This window comes from Phascolarctos cinereus, unplaced genomic scaffold (genome assembly GCF_003287225.1).
Source record: "Phascolarctos cinereus isolate Bilbo 61053 unplaced genomic scaffold, phaCin_HiC Scaffold_5;HRSCAF=322, whole genome shotgun sequence".
Classification (NCBI taxonomy): Eukaryota; Metazoa; Chordata; class Mammalia; order Diprotodontia; family Phascolarctidae; genus Phascolarctos; species Phascolarctos cinereus.
This window is the reverse complement of record NW_027555958.1, coordinates 2,243,673-2,266,355: the sequence shown is the minus strand read 5'-3', so window position 1 is coordinate 2,266,355 and position 22,683 is coordinate 2,243,673. Positions and strand designations below refer to the sequence as shown.

Genomic DNA, 22,683 nt, shown 5'->3' with positions numbered 1-22,683 from the left:
GAGGGGAAAAGGGAGGGGCGCAGCAAGATCCAGCATGGGGGAGGGGGGCAGCAAGATCCGGCGGGAGGAAAGAGAAGGAGGGGGAAGAGGGAGGGGGACAGCAAGATCTGGCGGGGGGCGGAGGAGGGGGGCATTGAGATTGTCTGGGGGTGGGGAGCCCTGGGCTCTCATGGCAGCGGGGACTTCTGTTCTTCAGCTCACTGTCCTAGGCACCAGCCTCTCCGCACTGGACTGCCTGGAGGTGGTGCCCTGGGGCTGTCCAGACCCCATCCAAGCTGCCAGGCCGTAGAGTTCCCTGGCTGGGCCTTGCCTATCTGCTGTCCTCTATGGAGTGTCTGCCTCAATTAGAGTGTGAGCTCCTTGAGAACAGGGACTGCCACCTTTTCTATTGGCATCCGCAGTGCTTACCATGCAGTGTTCCTTAGACGTTTCATTCATTTGTTCATTCATTCATTCATTCATTCATTCATTCACCATCCTGCATGGACACAGATAAGGAAACCAGAAGTAATTTGAGGCAGGAGAAGCTGCCGGGAGGAGGCTGCTCTTGGCTCACAGTGCTTTCTGTGTGAGGAGGCAGTCATTCCCAGCGCTGCGGCCTGAAGGCTCTATGGACCTGCTCCAGTCCTTCCTCAGTCCCGGCTCAAACCTGGCCCCAGCACCCTCAGCAGTCTGGGGAGGGTGTCCTGACCTCCGGCAATCATGATTGCTCCCTTGGTCAGCAGCGTGAGGATGCTGACCATGACCACACAGCACTTGGGCCAGGCACAGCTGGGTCTCCCCCCCTGCCTAGGAGTGAGGATGATCTGCTTGTGCTAGAGGAGGAAGAGGTGGGCCAGGGTTTGGAAGAGGCGGGCCAGGGTTTGCTTGTGGTCCCTCATGTGGAAAGAGCAAGTCCAGAGTCCAGAAGGGGAGGTCACTACCTGTGTGACCCTGGGGAGTCATTTCACCATTGCTCGGCCTCGAAGAGTGGGTGTAAAGGAGATAAGCTGATAGCTATTATTATTATTATTGTTATTATTAAACATTAGAAGAGACCAGAGATTGAGACCTAAAGTGACTGAGTTAAGGTCACTTTGACTTTTCTTGATTCCAGGCCTGGACACAGACCTCTAGGATCTGTCCCTCCCTGGTAGCCAGGGCTCAGGAGGAAGTGAAGGGAGCTCTTGGCTCTCAGAGAGGAGCCTTGAATTGTGCCCCCCCCAGTCGAGCAATTCCCTTACTTCTCTGGGCCTCAGTTTCCTTCTCTGTGAAATGGGGCCAGTACTTCTGGCATCCTTATATCCGGCTCTTGTGAATAATCAAAGTGTCAGCAAACCTGAACCCCCCAGATGTTTGACCTCTTGCTCTTTCCCTCGTGGTTGGAGCGTGCCCAGGCACACCTGGCTGCCTTGTCCAGCCCACCAAACCAGATCCCTCTGTGGGATCTGGCTCTGGTCCCTGGGTAACTCAGTGGCTCAGACTGGTTCCTCCTGTTTTCCTGAAGCCAGGTCTGGGCTCCTTCGGGTATGTCTGTGTCTGTCCACCCACAGCACAGATGGTCAGGCCCACATGAGTCAGATAGGAGGAAGCTGGGTCTGTCCTACAGCCTCTCTACTCTTCCCTTCCCCCCATGTCTTTTGCTTGTTTGAACAAGGAGAGTCCAGGCTCTCTGACGCCCTGTGATTTCAGGTAGTTAATAAGAAGCCACAGGGACAGGTAGAGTTTAGTGGGTCCTGGGTATAAGGACCCTGGCCACCCTCGGGAGAGCCACTGGTTGGCTGGAGAGCTAAGAAAACAGCTCTCTGTTCATTGTAGGGCCCACGAGGGGCTTCCAGGATGTCTCAGCTGGTGGAGTGCGTCCCCAACTTCTCTGAGGGCAACAACCAAGAGGTAGGGGACTGAGGTTTCTCCTTAGAGCCCTCAGGAGGACTCTGTGGAGGAGAGAGGTGGCCCAGTGAAAGCTGAAAAGTCATTTCCCCAGGTCTTCTGCCCGGCCATGGGGGTCACTGGACTCCAGCGAACGCCCTTCCTTGATCTGCTGACAGTTCAATGATTGACTGGGGCTTTGGGTGGGATCACTGTTGAGAGATCAGAGGGAGGACTCTAACACAGCCCCCTGGGACATGGGCAAACCTCTACTATCTATCTGTGTCCCTCGTTTTCTCTTCCTTCCTTCCTTCCTTCCTTCCTTCCTTCCTTCCTTCCTTCCTTCCTTCCTTCTTCCTTCCTTCCTTCCTTCCTTCCTTTTTCTCTTTCTTTCTTTCTTTCTTTCTTTCTTTCTTTCTTTCTTTTTCTTTCTTTCTTTCTTTCTTTCTTTCATGACTTGCCCAGGGTCACACAGCTAGTATCATGTGTCTGAGGTCACATTTGAACTCAGGTCCTTCTGACTCTAGGCATGCTCTATCCACTGCGCCACCTAGCTGCCCCTGTCTCTCACTTTCTTCTTCTGTTAAGTGAGGGCATTCTTTCCCTTCCAGTTTCAAATAAATGATCCTGTGATCTTGTGCTCAGGGGCACGTCCTTTCCCTCTCTGACCTTAGTTTCCTCCTTTGTAAAATGAACGGATTTTCACTGAATGGCATGTGCCTTCCCTTGCAGTGCGTGGTCGACGATCCCATGACCCTCTGAAAGCTTGGCTTTTGTCCAAAGGGGAATGAGATCTGTCACTGATGGTTCAGAGACTTCCACTCATGAGAGCTGGCTCCAACCCAAGCTGGTGGGAGGCAGCTCCAGATGAAGCTCTGCTCCCGCTGATCTGTTGGGCAGACAGGGCAGTGCTGGGCAGTACAAGAGACCTCGGGTCCAGAGTCAGTAGCATTGGGATCATTTCTGTTTCTGTGCGACCTGGGAAAAGCCCCTGCCCCTCTAAAGACTTCAGCTTCCCTCTTTTGAAAGAGGAGGGAGTCAGACTTGGCCATCTTGGAGGCCTCTCTGGGCTCCACGGCCCATGTGTCAAAGGGGCTGCCACAAAACGTGGCTGTCCGTCAACTATGCAGCTTCAAGGGTCTCATGCCCAGGGAAGTGTGTCTTGGTGTGAGAAATCCACACCGTTTGAAGTTCCTTCAGGAGTCTCCATTGATTCTGGCCCTAAATAGAAATGTGCACAGTCACCCAGGGCTTATGTTGTTTTCTCAGAAATGAGCATGAATTTGATTTAAAAAATCTCTTTATTGATCAAAACAGCAAAACCGTGACCACCCGATAGAAAATTGTAAAATGGTGGTTGGTTTTGTTTTTCCTCAATTGTGAGAACCAGGGAAACCTCTGGGGTGGTTTGGTGGCCAGAGGGGCATGCCATCATCTTCCCTCACATCAGTATTGGAAGGTAGAGTCTCTGGCTGTTGGCAGGGGATCTGGACCCATGAGGCCAGTTAACGTGTCTCTGGCTTCAGACTCCTAGAAATGGCACCCACACCTGCTCTGTGGTAGGGAAATCTCTCTCAGACATGATATTGTTTTAACTGGTCAAGCCTAGCAGCCTCTGGGATAGATATTTGCACTGTAGTGGGGCCCTTTCCCCCATGAGCTGCAGAAGCATGCTGGTATTGAGAAGAAAGAGCCCTGGCCTGGAATGAAGACCAGTTAAGCCTTCACCAGCTCACTATGTGACCCTGGTCCTCTCTGGACCTCAGCTTGCTTATCTACTAAATGTGGGGTGAGTTACTAATCTCTATGGTCAAAGGGTCATAGATAGAAAGGTGTAAGGACCTCTCAACCCCTTCATTCTACTCTTCAATGTTGCAATGAAGACCAAGCTTTTTTTTTTTTTGTGAGGCAGTTGGGATTAAGTGACTTGCCTGAGGTCATACAGCTAGTAAGTGTCAAGTGTCTGAGGCTGGATTTGAACTCAGGTCCTCCTGACTCCGAGGCCAGAGCTCTATTCACTGGTCATCTAGCTGCCTCGGTCTTCTTACAAGAGTCAGCATGGCCCAGTGGGAAACAGAATCAGGAGAGATGTCAGCTCCTCAGACGTCAGCGAGGGGCCAATGGCGAGGCCCCTCACGCCTCTCACCTGGATTTCCCTCATTTGTGAACTGGGCACCACAATCTGTGCAGTGCCTCCTGCACGGGGTAGCTATTTGGGGGCCCTGCTGAAGCCACATGCTTGGCAAACACTATAGGATCATCTGGGGAGGTTGAGGCCCAGGAGGCTCGAGTGACTTTCCTGGGCCTCTGGTCTCTTTGCAGGTCATTGATGCTGTTGCCCAGGCCATCTCCCAGACTGCAGGCTGTGCCTTACTGGACGTAGATGCAGGCCCTTCCACCAACCGGACAGTGTACACCTTTGTGGGCACCCCTGAAGATGTCGTGGAGGGGGCCTTGCAGGCTGCTCGGGTAGCTTTCCAGCTCATCGACATGACCAAACACAAAGGTGAAAGGAGCGTGGACAGGCGGACACCCTGGGCACTCTGGGAGTCAGCCCTGCAGCTTGGCCCTGAGCATGTGGTGCACTTGTTAGAGCTAGGCCTGGAGGCAGGAAGATCTAGGTTTGAATCCCACCAGCAGCATTTGTAGGTCTCAGCGTCTCCTGCTTTTCTTTGTACTCACCTCCCAGGGCTGTCTTGGGCCTCAAATGAGATAGTATTTATATAAGACAATGGCCTAGGGCCCAGTGGCTTCTCCCAGGAGGGGCCCTGGCTCTGTCATCCAACAGACCTGGCTTAGATCTGGGGGAGCCTGACCCCCAAAAGGGGAGGGATCAAGTTTTTTGTCTCCTTCTGCCTCCTCCAATTATTTCAGATGATCCTTCTTAGACAAAGCTTAGATTTAGCTCATGGAAAGAACACTGACTTTGAAGACTGAGGACCAGGCCTCTGCCTCTGCCATGCCTCGGGCAGGACATGTTCCCCGCTCTGGGGGCCTTGGCTTCCTCCTTGGTCCAGTGAGGAGCTTGGGTCGGTTCACCTTTGAGGTCCCTTCCTGCTCTGGAGCTGAGAGCTGGACAGTCCATTCTGCATCTCAGAAATAAGGAGGGTGAAGCCCAGAGAAGACAAGGTCTCCCAGCTCTAGGGCTGTGATCCTTGGGTGTGGTCTGTGAGAAGAGCCTACCTGTGGAATGTGGGCATCTGTGTGGCCAGGCTTACATTGGTGTGTTTCTGGATTTTGTGAGCATGGCGCCCGCTTTGCTACTGACCTTGAGCACCTTTTGTGGCGGCTGTGGAGGCTAGAGGTGTGGTGAAGGTGGGGACTAGAACACCAGTGGCCACCAGCTCCCCTTTGCCAGCTTTCACTGCCAGGCTGAGCAAACAAGGTTTGCTTAATTGGCTGCCTGAGCAGAAGGCCACAGGCAGCAGATGGAGGGGAGAAAGAGTGACTCAACAGATAAAAAGGTTCCAAAGTCCCTGCTTGTTGTCTTTCTGATGCCCTCTGGGTCTTAAGGGAAGCTGGGAATGGAGCAGAATAGAATGGGAAACATCAAAAAATTCCCTAAGAATTCCAGCTCCAAAGCTCACCATTTCCTGTGGCCTGAGGGGCAATGCATCCCTGCAATACAGACCCTGAGATGGCCTGGAAGCCCACCATTATCACAGGCCACAATTGCCTGGCCATAGCGGTGATCCCCAAGATGAGCGAGGGGCCAGGCTCCTTTCCCTCCACTCTGTGTGCATCCCCTCCATGCCTATGAATGTCCACGCTGCCTCCTTTCCATTGAGACACAAGTTTCTGGAGGGCAGGGGCATTTTCTCTGCATTCCCAGTGTTGAATGTGGTGCCTGGAACAGAGCAGGGGATTAATAAACACTTGTGGATTGATCACATTTGTTCAGCTGTGTGATAGTTCGTAGACCATTGAATGAGAAGGTACACACAGCTCCTTGTATTGAGACTGGCCTCCATCTGAGCCCTGATAAAAATAGAATGAGGTTTGTAAAGCCCTCCCCTCACAAGAACTTTGCGAGATGAGTAGTTCAAGGATTATCACCCCATTTTACAGATGATCAACTGATGCTCAGAAGCTCAGATTTAGAGCTGGCAGAGACCCTAGAGGACTTCTTGTCCATTTGATAAATAAGGAAACTGAGGCCCAGAGAAGGAGGTCACACTGAAAACTGCTAAAGCTAAGATTCAAACCCAGATCTCCTGAGTGGGAAGGGTATGGGTCTTGGGGTCTGACAGCCTGGATCCAATCTCAGTTTGGTTTTTCTTCTCTGCACCAGGAGGTGCTGAGACAGACCCCCTCCAGCTCTGCACTTCTGTGGTCCTAGATGTCTCCCCCTTTCCTTTCTGCCTGTGGCCCCCACCATCACCTTTTCATCCTCATCCCGGCTCCTCGTGTAGGTGAACATCCCCGAATGGGTGCCCTCGATGTCTGCCCCTTCATCCCAGTGAAGAATGTGACAATGGATGAGTGTGTTCTGTGTGCCCACACCTTTGGCCAGCGGCTGTCCCAGGAGCTCAGGGTGCCAGGTGAGTCGGGGCAAGAGGGGAGGTCTGCTCCCCATCCTGACTAGTTACCTAGTGGTTGGGGAGTGTTTAAAAATTAAAATGCAAAATTTGCCTTTTGTTTGGACCCTGGGAGTCACTTCCCCTTCATCCCCACCCCCACTCCCTCCCTCAGAACAAACAGTGGCCGAGCTGGCCTCTTTCCACCTCCCCAGCTGGCTCTCTCTTGTGGGAAGAGGACAGTTGGTTTTATCCTCAGGTCTCCTGGACCAAATGTGGCCATTACGAGGAACCCGGTGCTTTGCATGTGGTTTTTATTTATATTTGGCAACGAGCTGTGAAGATTGTCCCGTCTCCTTTCTTCACCTAGCTTTGGCTCGGATCACCTGGCTGAGGGAAGACCATCACAGGGCGTTGAACCTCACCATTTTCATTTTCTACACACGGGCGGATGAACCGAACTCCCTTTAACAAGGGTACCAGTTGCTTGGTACCAATTGCAGTCTTTCTTTTTTCTTCCCCTTAGGCTTGTGTGGGGTCATGGAAAAAGTCCTGTCCTGGGCTCCTGGGGCCCTTGGTTCTGGTCCTGATGTTATTGATAAGGCTGTGGGACCCAGGGCCACATCCCCCCCTCCTCTTAGCCAAGTCTCGCCTCTCTGGGCCTCAGTGTCCCTATCTTAAAATGGACAAGTTGACCTCTCTGATCTCTTCTGTCTCTAATCTCCTGTAGTTTTTAGCAGGTAGCAAAATGAATTGAAATGAGTCCCTGCTTCTTACCAGAGAGAAGGAATCACGAAGTCCAGTGGTGGCCTATCAGGCTGTTCCATGTGAACCTCTATTGGTGTCCGTTAGTCTGACCACTGTCACATGGTCCTCTTATGGCATCCCATTAGGCCGTCCTGGGTGGCCCTCTGGTGGTGTCCTGCTAGTCTGACCACTCTCCTGTGGTCCTGTCTCCACAGTTTATTTGTACGGAGAAGCGGCTCAGCAGGAACAGAGGAGAACATTGCCCGCAATCCGAGCAGGAGAATATGAAGCCCTGTCCGAAAAAGTGAGTCCCCTTGAACCCTGAGCCCTGGGCCGTGTGCACCGCTGTGTGTGGATGGCAGGGGGAGGGGGCCATGGAGCTAAGACCCAGAGACAGTCAGTCAGTCATCAAGCATTTGTTAAGTGTCTACTCTGTGCCGGGCACTAGGCCAAACCCTGGGGATACAAAGAAGGCAAAGGCCAGTGCCTGCCCTCAAGGAGCTTCTAGTCTAACTCAGACAACAAACAAACAACTATGAACAACAAGATGCACAGAGATCAACTGGGACCTTCACCGGGGGGAAGGGAAGGCACTAGTGCTACCGAAGGGGTGGGGGTGGGACATGACTCTTGCAGAAGGTAGGATTTGAACCAAGTCTTGCAGGAGGCCAGGTGCTGACTTGGCAAGGTGGAGAGGGAGAGCACTCCAGACATGGGAGACAGCTGGTGTGAAGGCAGGGAGTCGGAGACCTGAATGTCACATGTGAGGGACAGCCAGGAGCCCAGTGTTCTTAGATCACAGAGTATGGTGGGGGTGGGGGAGGAGGGGGTAAGAAAACTGGAAACATGGGTGGGGGCCAGGTTGTGGAAGGCTTCAAAAGCTAGAGGATTTTATATGGGCTCCTGGTGGTAATTGGGAACCACAGAAGTTTATTGAGGTGTGCACGCATGTGTGTGTTGTATGTATGGGGGTGGGATGAAGTGCTTTAAAGAGATCACTCTGAGAGCTGAGGGGAGGAGGTTTTGGAGTGGAGGGAGATGAGGCAGGCAGATGCCCCAGCAGTTATTATAATAGTCCAGGTGCTGAGGGTGCTCAGGTGCTGAGAGTCGGGACCAGGATGCAGACAGTGCCAGAGGAGAGAGAAGGGAGAGCATTGGAGAGATGCTTCTGAGGTGAAATCAAAGATGTGCAAAAGTGAAATCGACCAGAGATGTTGCAAAAGTGAAATCTATAGAGATGCCACAAAGGTGACATCCACAAGAGATGCTTCTGAGGTGAAATCAAAGATGTGCAAAAGTGAAATCGACCAGAGATGTTGCAAAAGTGAAATATATAGAGATGCCACAAAGGTGACATCCACAAGAGATGCTTCTGAGGTGAAATCAAAGATGTGCAAAGGTGAAATCAACAAGAGGTCTTTCAGAGGTGAAATTGACAGGCCTTGGCACCATATTGGATATGGGGGGTGAGAGAGAGTGAGGGGGCCAGGATGACTCCTAGGTTGGGAGCCTTCAGGACTGGGAGGATGGGTGTGCCCTCTACACTAATAGGGAAGCTAAGAGGTGAGGAAAGTTTAGGGAGGAATATAATGAGTTCTGAGACAGAGAAAGAGGAGTCAGGGAGAGAGAGTCACAGGTGGGTGACAATCACAGAATTACATCATCTGAGGGTTGTGAAGGAACCTCAAAGACCACCTAGTCCACCATGCTCACTGGCTATTAGAGTCATGGACCCCTAATAAGAGCTAAGCCAAAGCCCTGAAGTTGGAACCAGGGGAACTAAACTGGAATCTCACCTATGCTACTCATTGCCTGAGTGACCTTGGGCAAGTTCTCTCTGAGCCTTTTTCCTCATATGTAAAATGAGGGATTTGGACTAGATGAGCTCTAACTCCAGCTCTATTTCCCTGAGTAAATTTCCTACTTGGTCTCCTAAGTCCTATCATTGGAAAGACCAGTTCTTTTCCCATGTGCCTGGAAGAATGCTCAGGTCATGAAAGGTATGTTTAGGAGGGGAACAGGTGGGATGAGCAAGGGTATTTACCCATCTTCTGGTTTACAGAAGCGTTTCCTAAGATTTTATCCCCAGTGGACAAACAGGTACACAGCCACTCCCCAAAGGCAGGCCTCCTACTGACCCTGGGCTCCTCAGCCCCAATGCATTTTGTCCCCACAGCTCAAGAAGGCTGAGTGGGCCCCCGATTTTGGTCCCAGCACCTTTGTGCCCACATGGGGGGCCACAGTCACAGGAGCCCGGAAGTTCCTCATCGCGTTCAACATCAACCTTATTTGTACCAAAGAGCAGGCCCATCGGATTGCCCTGAACATCCGGGAGCAGGGACGGGGGAAGGACCAGGTGAGGACATCCCGGGAGACCTCAGTGGAGCTTCTCCCCAACAGAATCCTGCCTGAAGAGCAGAAAGATGCAGGAGTGAAGAGCCTGTGGTCTCAAGGCCACACGTGGCCCTCTAGGTCCTTGGGTATGGCCCTTTGACTGAATCCAAACTTCACAGAACAAATCCCCTTAATAAAGGGATTTGTTTGGTAAAACTTGGACTTAGTCAAAAGGCCACACCTGAGGACCTAGAAGACCACATGTGGCCTTGAGGCTGCAGGTTCCCCACCCCTGAGCAAGAGCCTGCCATAATGGCATTCGGTCTACAGCAGAGAGAATCCTGGCTGGAGAGGAGGAAGACCCCACCTAGTCTAGGCTCTTTTGGCAGCTAGCTCTGGGACCTTGGAGAGGCCTCAGTTTTGTAAAAATTAAGATGAGAGGGGGCTGGACTAGGTGACCTTTGGGGCCCTTTCCAGCTCTTTGGCTCTATGACTAATATGGAGGACTTGAGCAGACTTAATAGATTTATAAAGTCAGAGGACCGAGGGACACAGAGGAGGGGAGGAATGAGCTGTTCTGCTTCATTTTTGCCCCACCCGACCTTTCTGAGGTGGCTGTGATCCACATTCCTTTAGCCCCTAAGGTCAGGGCAGTGCCGGGACGTGGGCTCTGGCTACCCTGTCATCTTCCTCAACTTCTTTATTATTCCCTTTTTAATATTTAAATCTGTTGAGACCCGGGATTTGGGACAGTCTCTGGCCCGATGCCAAAATCTACATTTTATTTTCCTCCATATTTGGTCCAGTTTGCTCAACAATGTTTAATAAATAACGAAGCCTTTCTCCAGTTTTTTGCCCACAGGAATCTTATGCACCTTTTAATTCTGTTCTGCACACTGACATTCTCCTCCTCTGGTCTGCTCTTTGCTCTGCACATTCCGCGCTGGTCCTGACCATGCCAAGGTGCATCAGCTGCTTTCATAGCAATAGGTCAGGGCCAAGCCATCTGATCTGATTGGTCACTCCAAAAGGGAGAAGGAAGCAGACCCTGTGTTCTTGTCACTGAGAAAGAAAGTGGATTTGATGACAGCCAGACCCCCTTGAGAGCAAGGAAAAGGGAAGGAGAGGGCACGCCCAGAGTTTGTGAAACAGGTTTCCTTTTGTAGCCTGGGCGACTGAGGAAAGTTCAGGGTATAGGCTGGTACCTGAATGAGAAGAACATTGCACAGGTGTCCACCAACCTTCTGGATTTTGAAATCACTGCCCTCCACACGGTGTATGAGGAGACCTGCAGAGATGCCCAGGTGAGCCCCGGGCCTGGCACAGCCCGCCCGCCTGCTGCAGAGAATCCCCACTCAGTGCCAGTGCAGGCCCTCTGAGGCAGCCAGTGCTTCACTGATGTGTCTGCAGGAGCTGAATCTGCCAGTTGTGGGCTCTCAGCTGGTGGGCCTGGTCCCTCTGAAGGCCCTTCTGAATGCAGCAGAGTTTTATTGCCAGAAGGAAAACCTTTTCATCCTGGAGGAGGAGCACAGAATTCGACTGGTAAGCCCCTCCCTGACTTGGCTAAGGGCCAGCCCCGGGGTCCTGGGAGGGAAGGGGCTCTGCCCCCCCCAACCCTCCTTTTACCATAAAGAGGAAGTGGAGGCAGAGGGAGATGAGGGCGGGGATGGCCGCTGGGCTAGAACCCAGGATTCCTCGCTCTAGTCCCAGACTACAGAATCGTGGGGATGGACGTGTCCCTCGAGCACACCTAGGTCAACCCTCAGGCTGCTTGAAGCTCTCCTGAGCCCTCTGGTGAGGGAGAGCCCGTCCCCTGCAGAAGTGGCCCCTTCCATGGCAGCTCCCATGGTTACATCGAACCTAAATGTGCTCCTTTCCCCTTCTTCCCACCGCTCCTGGTTGTGAAGCCTTTACCGCCCACCTTGTCCCCCTCCTCCATTCCCCCTCCTAAGTAGCTCCTGGCTGGGGAGCCTCCGGGTGACAGAGGAGCCGTGGGTCAGTGTTCTCCGGGGTCAGAGCCATCTCAGGCCTTTCCAGCGGTCAGAAGGAGCTGCTGGTCAGTCAGGAGGCTTCTCGTCTTGCTCTTGCCATGTGGTCTCTTGTCATTTCAGGTGGTGAACCGGCTGGGCCTGGACTCCTTGTCTCCCTTTCATCCAAAGGAGCGCATTATTGAGTAGGGAGAACTCCCCCTCCCCTTGTGCTAGAGCTTGGAGGGAAGGGTCCTGAACCCCCTTGGCCTGCACGTCCTGTGACATGGCTGGTGGGCTCTGGGATGAGCCACCCAGAGACAGAGACGGCCACCTTGGCCTCCCCTCTCACGGCGTCTCTCTGGGTGGACCAGCCGGTGAAATGGGACCATGACTCATAGATGGAGGGCTGACGAGCGGGCCCCCCAGCCCTCATTTTACAGAGAAGGAAACTGAGACCCAGGAAAGTGACCTGGGCAGTAGAGGTGGGCTTCCCCAGGACCTGTGCTCTGAAGGAGCCCCTCCTCATCCCTGAGAAGAGGGCCCAGCCTCCCAGAAGCCATTGCCCACATTAGGTAGACCCTAGCCGTCCCTGTGCTCATTGGGAATGCCCCTGGCAGCAACATCGTGGTCCTCTCCAAGGCTGTGGCTTTGGGGTCTGTGTCTGAGGTGAGAGCTGGGCACAGGGGAGAGCCCCCAAAGGTCATCCACCAAAGCTTTCCACCTGAGGCAGGGAAGTGATGGACGGATGGCTCATGCCAGCAAAGATGCCATCACCTCCAGCGATCAAAGGGCAGTGGGTGGTGCTGCCCTGCCCACTTCCATGGAGCTGGCCTGGCACGGGCAGAGAGTGCAGTGCTATTTAGAGTCAGGAAGACCTGGGTTCCTACCTCACCTCTGACACTTTGCTGCAGGGCTTTGGGGAAGCCACTTGACTTAATCTGACCATCAGTGTTCTCATCTGTAAAATGGGGATGAGGATAGGTAGGAGATAGTACTCACCTCACAGGTTGTTCTGAGGCTTGAAGGAGGAGACAGGATAAGGAGCATTGTTGACCCGAAGCAGGATATGAGTGGGAGGAACCCTCCCTCCTTGTCCTTCTGCGTGGTCTTTCCCTTCCAGTGAGTCCCTGTGAGGGCCTCGGGCACCCAAATGTGGAGGTCCAGTCTCAGATCTTCAGCCATCTGGCTGTGTGACCCTGGCCCAGTCACCTGCAACTCTGTGAGGTTCCTCCCAGGCTAGATGTTCTGGGAGCCCAGGCCACCCTTGGTGTTTGAACAGGGTTTTCACTCGTGAAAAGGGGGAGGGAGAGGAGGAGGAAAAGGGGGCAGATCCCACAAGGAGCCCCCAACGGCCTTTACTTCTCTAAGTCTGCTTTCATGGCCGCCAAGCAATCAATGAGCACTGATTAAGCACCTGCTGTGTGCCAGGCACGGTGCCCAACTCTGGGGATACAATACTCCTAAGAAGACCCTGTGCCCTCACCTTCTTTCTCACTTCTTGGCCATAGGTACATGGTTCAGGATGGCGCGATGAGCAGGAGCTTGGTCTCAAAGTCACTTTCTGCTTTTGTCTGTGATGTGGGGGCCCGCGCTGCCACTCCTGGGGGTGGCTCCGTGGCCGCAGCAGTGGCCGCCATGGTAAAGACTTCCCATTGCCCGTGGCGAATGGGTGTGTGCTGGGGCTGCTTTCTGCCTCTCACACACCGATAGCTTCCTGGCGTGGTAATAGCAGTTGCATTAACCTTCTGGTTCAATCCAATTCAGTAGATACTGATTAAGCACCTGCTGTGTGCAGAACCTTGGAGTCGTTCACTGAGAAAATTAAGAAGTTTGGATGAGATCGGGTCCCTGCCTTCATGGGGTGTACAGTCTCCTCTTCCGCAAGGCCTTGCCTGATCCTAGGGAGGCTAATCCATGCCCTTGTGACCCACAATTGGGTCGTCTCCCTCTGGCTAATCTTTGAGTGACATTTGTCTTGGGGCTAGTGGACTGTTGGAAAATCAGCCATTTTCTTCAAGTAAATACAATACAAAAGCAAAGTTTGGGGACCAACCCTAAGATTACATTGGTGTAGGAAACTGCCTGAGAGAGAAAGCTCATCCCAGGATGGGTGGCCTTCCAGGGAGACAGGGCATGGTAGATAGTGAGCAGGCCTCAGAGCAAGAAAGACCTGGGTTCGAGTCCTTCTTCTGCCTCTGCTTCTGGGCAAACCTCTTCTCAGGCTCTAGGACTAAGACTCTAAATAATAACGGGGGTGCTGATCTATACTGGTAGAGGAATTTCCTCACCTGGGAGTTCCTTTGACTGATAAGATAAAAAAAAATTGGGGGGTATTTCTTTGAACAAATTGACTGATTTTCTAGCAGTCAATTAGCTTGAAGCAGAGCAGCCAGAGGAAGCCCTCCTAGTAAGACCCCAAATGAATCTCCTTTCCATGAGGCTTTGTAGGTTGCGCCTTGGCCTTGGCTTCTTTTCTGTGATCCTCTCAAACCTATGGTGGGTGCTTTCTTTAGGACCGAGAGACCCTATCAGAGTGCACTGACCCCAGCCTCCAACCACTATTTGCCCTTCCCCACCTCCACTCTTTAAGCCCAAAAGGGTGCCAGGGTGACCCACTAACTGATAAAAAGAAAGAAAGAAAAAAGAAGCCGCTGGGTAAAGGCCCCATCTCTTTCTAGGGGGCAGCTCTGGGCTCTATGGTAGGGCTGATGACCTATGGAAAGCGGCAGTTTGAGCATCTGGACCCTGTCATGAGGAGGCTCATTCCCCCTTTGCATCAAGCAATGAAAGAGCTGCTAGTGATGGTGGACACGGATGCGGACGCCTTCAGTGGCTACATGGCAAGTGACAGGCCTCCTGGGAAGGTGACAGGCACTGGACTCGAAGATGGGAACCCAGAGGTCCTCGGGGACAACCGGAAAGGGCATAGGGCTGGAAGGTGCAGGGGAAGAGCTGGAAGGGGTGGTGGCGCTCTCCTTTTACTGACCTAGACAGGCAAGATGACTTTCCCTAGCTCATGCAGGTAGTAGCCACTCAGAGGTGAGGCTCTGAGGGCAGAACTAATACTCTGGAACTGAGACCCAGAGTGGTGAAGTGGTCTGCCCGAGGCTACCCAGACCAAGCCAGAACTTGACCCCTGCTTTGGGGGCTCCCCAAGTTCCCCACATTCTTTGTACTCTTCCAGGCTGTTTCATGTGCCTTGGAACATCCAAGCCTTACTGACTATTGCTGGTTGAGCGGCTTGGGGGTGGGGCTGCAGCTCAGTAATGACTAGATGGGCTAGCATCTGGATTTCTTTTCCCAGTCTAACCATCTGGTCCAGTTGTCTTTGCACAAGCCTAATCCAGTGAACTGTCTGGAGTCATTACTTTTCCCATCAGTAAAATGGGTGCCATCCTCTTTAAATTACCAAGGCCAAGGGAAGTGGCAATTCCAAGAGTCCCCTTGGACCAGGGCTGTTGCATAATTCTCCATCAGGGGCTGAGCCCCATCACACAGACAGTTGGCTGGTTGTGTGAGCCTCGGTGGTGTTCCAAAGGTAGCAACAACATCGGGTGTGATTGCTTCTTCTCTGTCCCCCTAGAACCTTCTCCTCTGATAGAGTGCATGCGCACTCTTAGAGGGCAGGTCTCTCCTCTGGTCTCTCTGTTCCTGCACTTAGCAGAGGACTTGGCACACAGTAGGTGTGTTACCAGATGCCAGCTATTAGATGAACTGATCGGCCACTTTCGTTGGGTTTGTCTCTTTTCAGGAAGCGATGAAGATGCCCAAAAACACACCTGAAGAAAAGGAGAGGTATACGTAGCATTTCCGCTCTGGGTAGATGGCTGGATTCAACTTCCCTGCAATGCAATCGTGGTCCACTAGAGGGTGACACTGTCAATAAGGAAAGGGGTTCCTTCAAAGTTGGGTATAAATTCAATTTATGTAAACTGAGCCAGATTTCAAATATACTAGGAGAGCTGGTTATTTAAAATCATCTTATTTTAAAGGTGAAGAACCCTTTCTAAAGCAGGCAAAGTCCCCTACTTCATCTGTTTTCTGTTTGTGGAGTTTTGTGAGACCAGGTTCTGGGTGACCAGACATCTCCCCATGTTCTCTCAGGCAGGGACTGAGAGCCAGGTGGCTTCTTCTTTCTCTCCAGGTGCACGGCTGCCATGCAGGAAGGGCTGAAAAAGGCCATCGGGGTCCCCTTTGGCCTGGCACAGAAAGTGAATACGCTGTGGCCAACTTTGAAGGAGATGGCACTTTATGGGAATCTCACATGCAAATCGGACCTGCAGGTACTGGTCCCAGAAGCAGTGTTTGCTCCTCCCGTCCAGTGAAGTGGCAAGGGGAAGGGCAAGGGTAAGGGTAAGGGTAAGGGCAAGGTTAAGGGTAAGGGTAAAGGTAAGGGCAAGGGTAAGGGTAAGGGTAAGGGTAAGGGCAAGGGTAAGGGCAAGGGGAAGGGCAAGGGGAAGGGCAAGGGGAAGGGCAAGACCCTGCTCTAGCCTAGTGGTCCCCGCACAGCTTCCTGGGCCATGGCCCTGTCCTTCAGCCCTGTTCTCCCAGCCTTTTTTGAATGGCTTCCCCACAAACCCACGTATGGATGATTGGAAGTCAGTGTCTTCAGGGGTTTGTGGTTGAAGGAATGAATGAAAACAGAATGACTTCCCTTGGCATGGTGCCTTATGGGTCACAGTATTATAGATCTAGAGTTGGACAGGACCTGGGGAATCATGCATCCCCTTTGTTGTGCAGATGAAGATGATAAGGCCTGTGTTGGGCGGCCCTGCCTCCTCCCGTCAGGTCATAGCCCACTGCTAAAGTCTGTAGCTATGGCTGTCTACAGTGGCCACGCTCGGCCAATGGAAATCAGAACCCAGAATTTTCATCCTGAAAATGTGACCTGAATCTTGGACCAAAAGCCCTCCTTGGACACCTCCTCATGTCCTGGAGATAACCCTGGGTCCTCAGAGCTTGGGCCGACCAAAAGCTCCCGGAAGAAAATCATTCCTTAAAAATTAGGATTGGGCAAGCGGAAGCTAATGACTCTACGAGACATCCAAGAGTCAACCAAACAAAATCAAAAGAGTGAAAAAATAGAAAAAAATGTAAATCACCTCATTAGAAAACAGCTGACCTGGAGCATAGATCCAAGAGAGAAAACCGAAAGCTTTTTGACTGCCTGAAAGCCAGGATCAAAGAAAGAGTCTGGACAGCATCTTTCAAGAAAATGTGTGTGTGTGTGTGTGTGTGTGTGTGTGTGTGTGTGTGTGTGTGTGAGAGAGAGAGAGAGAGAGAGAGAGAGAGAGAGAGAGAGACAGAGAGACAGAGAGACAGAGAGACAGAGAGAGAAAGAGAGATAGAGAAAGACACAGAGAGAGACAGAGACACAGAGAAAGACAGAGACACACACAGAGAGGAGAGAGACAGAGACAGAGACAGACAGACACACACACACAACACACACACACACACACACAGAGAATGCTTTCATGTGCTCTGGAGGTTTGTGGATGACATTCTTCTGATTGTACCAATGCTTAGAATATTGCAGACCCTTAAATGAAATATAAAATCAAACAAGAATTCAGTCTGATTATCCATACAGGAGAAATCAAGTAGAAGAATGACTATTGTGCAGACTACAGATTATGACAAATTCCACCAGGGGACATAGGACAGTTAGGCTTCAGTGGTTCAAGGTTCCATTACCCAGTGCTGTGCACACTCCATCCAGTGAAGCACTGCCCCCACCCCCAATCAATCACTCAGGAGACAGTCTTTAGGAGTCATGCTGAAAGCAGCTGGTGCTGAGCTCCTCTGAACTCAGCTTGGGCCTCAATAGCAGACACACGGCCCATCACTGGTCCATACCTACTTGAAGGCCTTCTAGCTTGGCAGGATCTGCCAGAGCTGACAGTTTGGCCGTGGCATGTCCCTGAGACCCCAGGCCTGTCTCCACAGCAGGAAGCATCAGAGGAGACTCTCTGGGGCCGCTGCCATGTGGGGAAATCTGTGAATCCTGCTCTCTCCTGGTGCCTAAGACTTCAGAATGGACAAGAGGCCAGGTCCTCTTAAGGGTAGCCACAGAGCACACAGGAAGCACTCAGCCTCTGACACCTTCAGGGATTGTACCAGAAAGCAAAACTCAATCCAGGAAGTTTCCACAAAAGTTAGTGGAGAGGTTTCCAGGGTAGCAGAAGTCAGTATTAGCCAGACTTCCTGTATGCTCTGGTGTGTGTGTGTTTTATTCAGTGTGATCAGAGCCTCACACTTATCCAGACCACAGATGGCTGAGGACCAGGGGTCAGGAGTCCTGAGGCCTGGGTCTGGGGTCTGATGTCTTTAGAGATCTGGGTAAAAAAGATAAGAAGGGGGCCCTGAGTCCCTGAGCCTTTAGGGCGTGAGTGAAGAGGCAGGTGAGGCCTCCCTGGGATGACAGTCAGCAAAGGGCTGCCTGTGGAGGCAGGGGGCTGGGCTGAGGTGTGCAGCCACACCTCAGGGACAAGCATCCTTGGGAGAAGCAGGTATGTGCCCTAATGCCGGGACCCTGCTGGAGGGGAGCGCAGAGGTCATCTGGTCCAACCCCCTGGATTTACAGAGGAGGAAACTGAGGCCCAGAGAGAAGAGATTGGCCCAGTCATGCAGCCAGCCTGTGAGGAGCAGGGTCAGAACTGGAGGTCAGGTCTGAACAGAGAAGGCCGGGGAGCCAGCTCCTGTCTGAGGAGGATGTGTGACAGACTGCTTGCTTTGGGCTTATTACAGGTGGCCGCCAAAGCTTTAGAAACAGGCGTCTTTGGGGCCTATTTCAATGTTCTCATCAATCTAAGGGACATAAGTGATGAACGCTTTCGGAGACAGGTAAGAAGTGGGTAAGAAGGGGGTGGGGTGCCCAGGGAAGCCACAGTCTTATTGTGGTAGACCCCATGGGTCCTCCACCTAAGTTGATTAGGCTAAGTCCTGCAAAGAAGGGGAATCTGGAAATGGAGGCGGGGCAGAAGCATGAGGAGAAATGTGATGCTCCTTACTCTCCAGATGGGGAAACTGAGGGCAATCCTTGTGTCCAAGGATTTCCGGGGTCCAAAGCCACTCTGAGGGCGTCTTTCCCTCTCCTGGCTCATAGCCCCCAGCCAGCACACTCAGGGTAATGCAGGCTACTCCTGGGACGCTGTGACTCACTCCTCACTCCATGGATCTCTGAGCTGGAAGAGGGCGCACACACCCCTCCCATGGAGAGGATGCTTGGCTTTGGTCTGGGACTCCCCGCTGCCTCGAGTGGAGGAAGCACTTAATGAGTGAGCCCTTGTTGGCTGATTGATGACTGCTCCCGCCATACCCCCGCCAAGAGTCCTTATCGTGCTGTTGGTAACAAGGGGTCAGCCGGCCTTTGGTGGAAGACCCCCAGCTAGAGGGAGCCTGCTTCCTTCCCCTGCAGCAGCCCGTTCCATGGATGGAGTGCTGCTGTGATAGGAATCTGTGTCAGGTAGCTGCAGCCCCCCTACATACCCTGGGGCCAAGCAGAATGAGGGGATCCCTCCTCCCAACACGGCGCTCATGGGCTGTTCCCTGCAAGCTCCCCAGTTTTCTCTTCTCCCTACTCTCACTGGACTCATCTCATCAGCCTCAACATCCCAGTCTGGAGACGAGTAGTCACCATAGCACAGAAGGTTTCACCAAAAGGAGCCGTTGGGCCCCAGAGTCCCGACAGCCAGGAGCTTGAGGCTCTCCCCTGCCCCAGGGCAGTGCCTGCTGTCCTCTGGTCCCCACCCGCCTCCCCAGCTTGTGTCCCGCGCCAGCTAGCCCGGCGCTCTCTGCTCCAACCAAACCGGCCATCTTCCCAGAATTCTCCTCTCCTTCTCCTGCCCTGATGCCTTAGCCTAGGCTGGCCCCTGTGCCTGGAAGACCTTCTGCCCTCACCCCTGTGTCAGAGGGGACTTGATTTGGAAATGTTGGGGCTCCCTTACTTGATAGGGAAACCGAGGTCCAAAAGGTGGTGTGATTTGTCTAATGTCACACCGGTGGGGAACAGCAGAGGTGGGAGAGGTGGGGTTTGAACTTCGTTTCCTGACTCCAAATCCAACACTCCCCCTCCCCTCCCCCCATACAAAGCTCAGTTTGAGTGTAACCTCTTCCAGGAAGCCATCCCGATTCTGCCTCTTTCCCTCTTCAAATGAACTTTGCATTTATTGACCCTGATTCAACCCTCACCCCCAAGGAGCCCCTTCCTCAGCTGGCCCAGAAGGGCTTCCGTTTGAGGGGTGCCCAGGACAGCTCCGCTCCCCTGGGGCTCCGCTTGGCTCCTCCACTGCTTCCACCCGTGGCTTCACGCCTTTTAACCCCTTTAATGTGTGGCCTTCCCCATCAGAATGGAAGCTCCCTGAGGCACCGACTGTCGTTTCTTTAGCTTGTTTTTGGTCCTGTCCTGGGCCTTCTCTCTACTTCTCCAAATGCAACCCTCTTTCAAGGCCCTGCTTAAATTTCTACCTCTTTGGTAAAGTCTTCCCTGCCCATCCCAATCAGCCGCAAATTTTTTGTCCCGGAAACTCATTTATTTTCAATTAATTCAATATATTTCCTGAGTGCCAGCATTGTCAAATAGTCAAATAGTCAATCAAAAAGTGCCTATTCAGCACTTCCATTGTGCCCAACTCTGGAGCAGGCTGGCCACTGACAGGGGTCAGCGAGGCCTCTTAGGGGAAGCCCCTGACCTCTCCCAGCAGAGAAGAGCAGAGAGGGAGCCGGCAATCCCAGCCTGAGTAAGCCTTCGGGAAGTTCTTCCTGGCTTGCCACAGACCTCTTTCCCTTGTGGTCTCACTTGCGGTTTGCTCTGTCGATGCCCGCGCTGAGCAGTGGAGCCCGCCATAACTTGCGACGGAGCCGCCGACAATGTCCCAGCTCTGGATGGGACCAAAAAAAAGCCATCCCAATAACGAGGTCTGACTTTTTCTCTAACACCTTTGTTTGCAAAATGCTTTACAAGCACAAGCCTCCTTGAGCCTCCAACCGTCCAGTGAGTCAGGTTCCTTATGGATTATTGTCACTGTTTTAACAGATGAAGAAACTTGAGACTCAGAAAGGTCCAATGGTTTTCCCATGGTTTCAGAACCACTCAGTGGTGGGATTGAAACCTTGGTCTTTCTGGCTTCAAATCCAGCATTCAATGCCTGCTATGAGGCCCCTTCCAAGAAGAATCCCATCCATCCACCCACCAACCCATCCATCCATCCATCCATCTATCCATCCATCCAAGAAGGCTTACCTATAAAACCAGGGGTGGACTAGGTGGCCTCTAAGATTGTGGGATCCTCTAGGGGTGGATGGGACCTCGTAGTCCCCTCAGGAAGCTGATGTGCAGGGAAAGGAAACTACTTTTCTCCTGGTCTTAGACTAAAGAGCCAGAAGAGACAAGATTCAAACCCAAAGCCTCCCCCTGCAAATGCTTCCCCCCAAACTGGAGGATGAGAGGTTTAGAGTTGGAAGGACTTTAGAGGTCATCAAGTGCCCCTCCTTCCTTTAGAGATGAGGTAACTGAGGCCCAGAGAAGTTAGGCCCAAGGTCACATAGGCTGTAAATGGCGGAGCTGGATCCAATGGCCTGCCCTGATGCCTCTCTTCTTTTCCTTATGTTCTGTGGGTGCTGAGGTTTCTTTCTTATTTTTGTTTAGATTTCTTTTTAAAGGAAATGTTTTTAGCTTGTTTCTGAAAATGATACATTCCTTAATTTATCCTATCCAGATGCATGAAAAAATTTCTCACCTCCTGGAGGAAGCTCAGAGCAATGCTGCCTCTGTGCTGGAGTCCCTGGCAGCCCGAACAGAGTGAAGAGCCTGGCAGAATCTGGGGGGAGAGCACACCAGCCTGGCCCATTGCTTCATCCACCCACCTATCCACCCATCCATCCATCCACCTGTTGCAGGCTGAGAGGTTGAGAGGTTGTGACCCCTCAAAGACTGGAGTACAGGACGGGTCATCTGGAATGAATTCACAGACTCAAGCATTCTTTAATTCAAGGTGGCAAAGATTTATTGTTACGCTTTTCAGCGGGCAAGGATTCTTAAAGGATCCTGCAACCTTAGAGAGGTACAGTTAAAGTTTATATAGGATAAAATACAATAAAACATGTGCCAAATATGTTAACTAGGGGATTCAGGGTGGGATTAGGGAGTGGTTAAGGAGTGGTCAGTTCTCAATTGAAACTCAAGATAAGAAAAGTCCCATTATTCAAGAGAGTATCTGGTCCCAGACATCCTGGGCCCAGTGATAACAAACAGGAAGAATACTGATCAGCTCTATCTGGTCCTGGAATTTGCTGACACAGGAAGGAGTGTTTTTAGTTTACTCAGAGAGAAAAAGATTAATTTAGGTTTTTGGCCCTTATTGGGGCTCAGTTGATCTTAAATGATTATCAAGGGACAGTGTTTCTGAGGCTAGGGAGAAATTGGGGCCCAAGTACAAGCACCCAAACGTAAGCACCCAAGCACCCCAACACACCCACCCATCCATGTCTCCTTGCTCAAAGACAAGCCCTTCAGCCTTGTGCTTCCTTCCCAGGGATGAGAACAGAAGAACAGTGCAGGGGGAGGGGCAGGGTTTAATAATAAAGTTGTGATTGACCTGTTAAGTGACAAAGGTTGTTTATGTAGCATGACACTGCCCTGTCCTGAAATGCTGTTCTTCATAAAGAATTTGTTAGAGTCCCGCACGCCCAAACGAGATCACTTTTTTCTCTCCTTTCTCCCTGTTCTCTTCTCCTTCCCCTCCTCCCCTTCTCTCTCCTCCTCTTCTTCCCCTCCCTGCCTCCTTTTCTTCTTTCTCCTCTTTCCCCCCTCCCCTCACTCTCCTCTGTGCCATCTTCTCTGACTCCTCCCTTTCACTCTTCTTCTACATCTTCCTCCTCCATTTCTACTTTCCCCTCCTCCTCTCACCCACTTCTTCCTTTATCTTCTCCTCCCCTCCCCACATCATCCCCTGCCCTCCTCTTTCTCCTTTCTGTCTCTCCCCACCTCCTCTTCCTCTTCTCTCCTTCTCTCCCACTTCCTCCTTCTCCTTCCTCCTCCTCTTCCTTCTCCTTTCCCCCTTCTCCTCCACCTTATTGGTCTCCTTTCTCCACTTAATGTGACCTGGGGCAGGTCCCTTCGCCTTCCTGAGCCTCAGTTTCCCCTTGTGTAAAACATGGCAGTCGGACTCAGTGGCCTCCAAGGTCCTTCCCCTCTGGATCCTTGGAATCTCAGAATCTAAGACTCAGACCCTTCCCCAGCACCCAGCCCCCAGCTCCCCACATAG

The 22,683-nt window shown here is 52.1% G+C and overlaps 1 protein-coding gene across 1 annotated transcript; it reads left to right on the top strand.

Moving 5' to 3' along the window:
- The first annotated feature begins 1,687 nt into the window (after positions 1-1,687).
- Positions 1,688-22,021, top strand: FTCD (formimidoyltransferase cyclodeaminase). The gene is made up of 14 exons (XM_020973447.2): positions 1,688-1,872; positions 4,171-4,354; positions 6,261-6,389; positions 7,328-7,416; positions 9,289-9,468; positions 10,613-10,750; positions 10,857-10,988; positions 11,558-11,619; positions 12,925-13,054; positions 14,095-14,256; positions 15,168-15,211; positions 15,561-15,699; positions 18,167-18,262; positions 21,136-22,021. The coding sequence occupies exons 1-14, from the start codon at positions 1,819-1,821 to the stop codon at positions 21,220-21,222; spliced, it is 1,626 nt and encodes a 541-aa protein (XP_020829106.1). The 5' UTR covers positions 1,688-1,818; the 3' UTR covers positions 21,223-22,021.
- The last annotated feature ends 662 nt before the right edge of the window (positions 22,022-22,683 follow it).

Bases quoted from the DNA above. Each gene is read 5' to 3' on its own strand.
- FTCD (XM_020973447.2), top strand. From the start codon at position 1,819: ATGTCTCAGCTGGTGGAGTGCGTCCCCAACTTCTCTGAGGGCAACAAC. The intron at 6,390-7,327 runs GTGAGTCGGGGC...CTGTCTCCACAG, and splicing joins CCAGGAGCTCAGGGTGCCAG to TTTATTTGTACGGAGAAGCG. The intron at 18,263-21,135 runs GTAAGAAGTGGG...TATCCTATCCAG, and splicing joins ATGAACGCTTTCGGAGACAG to ATGCATGAAAAAATTTCTCA.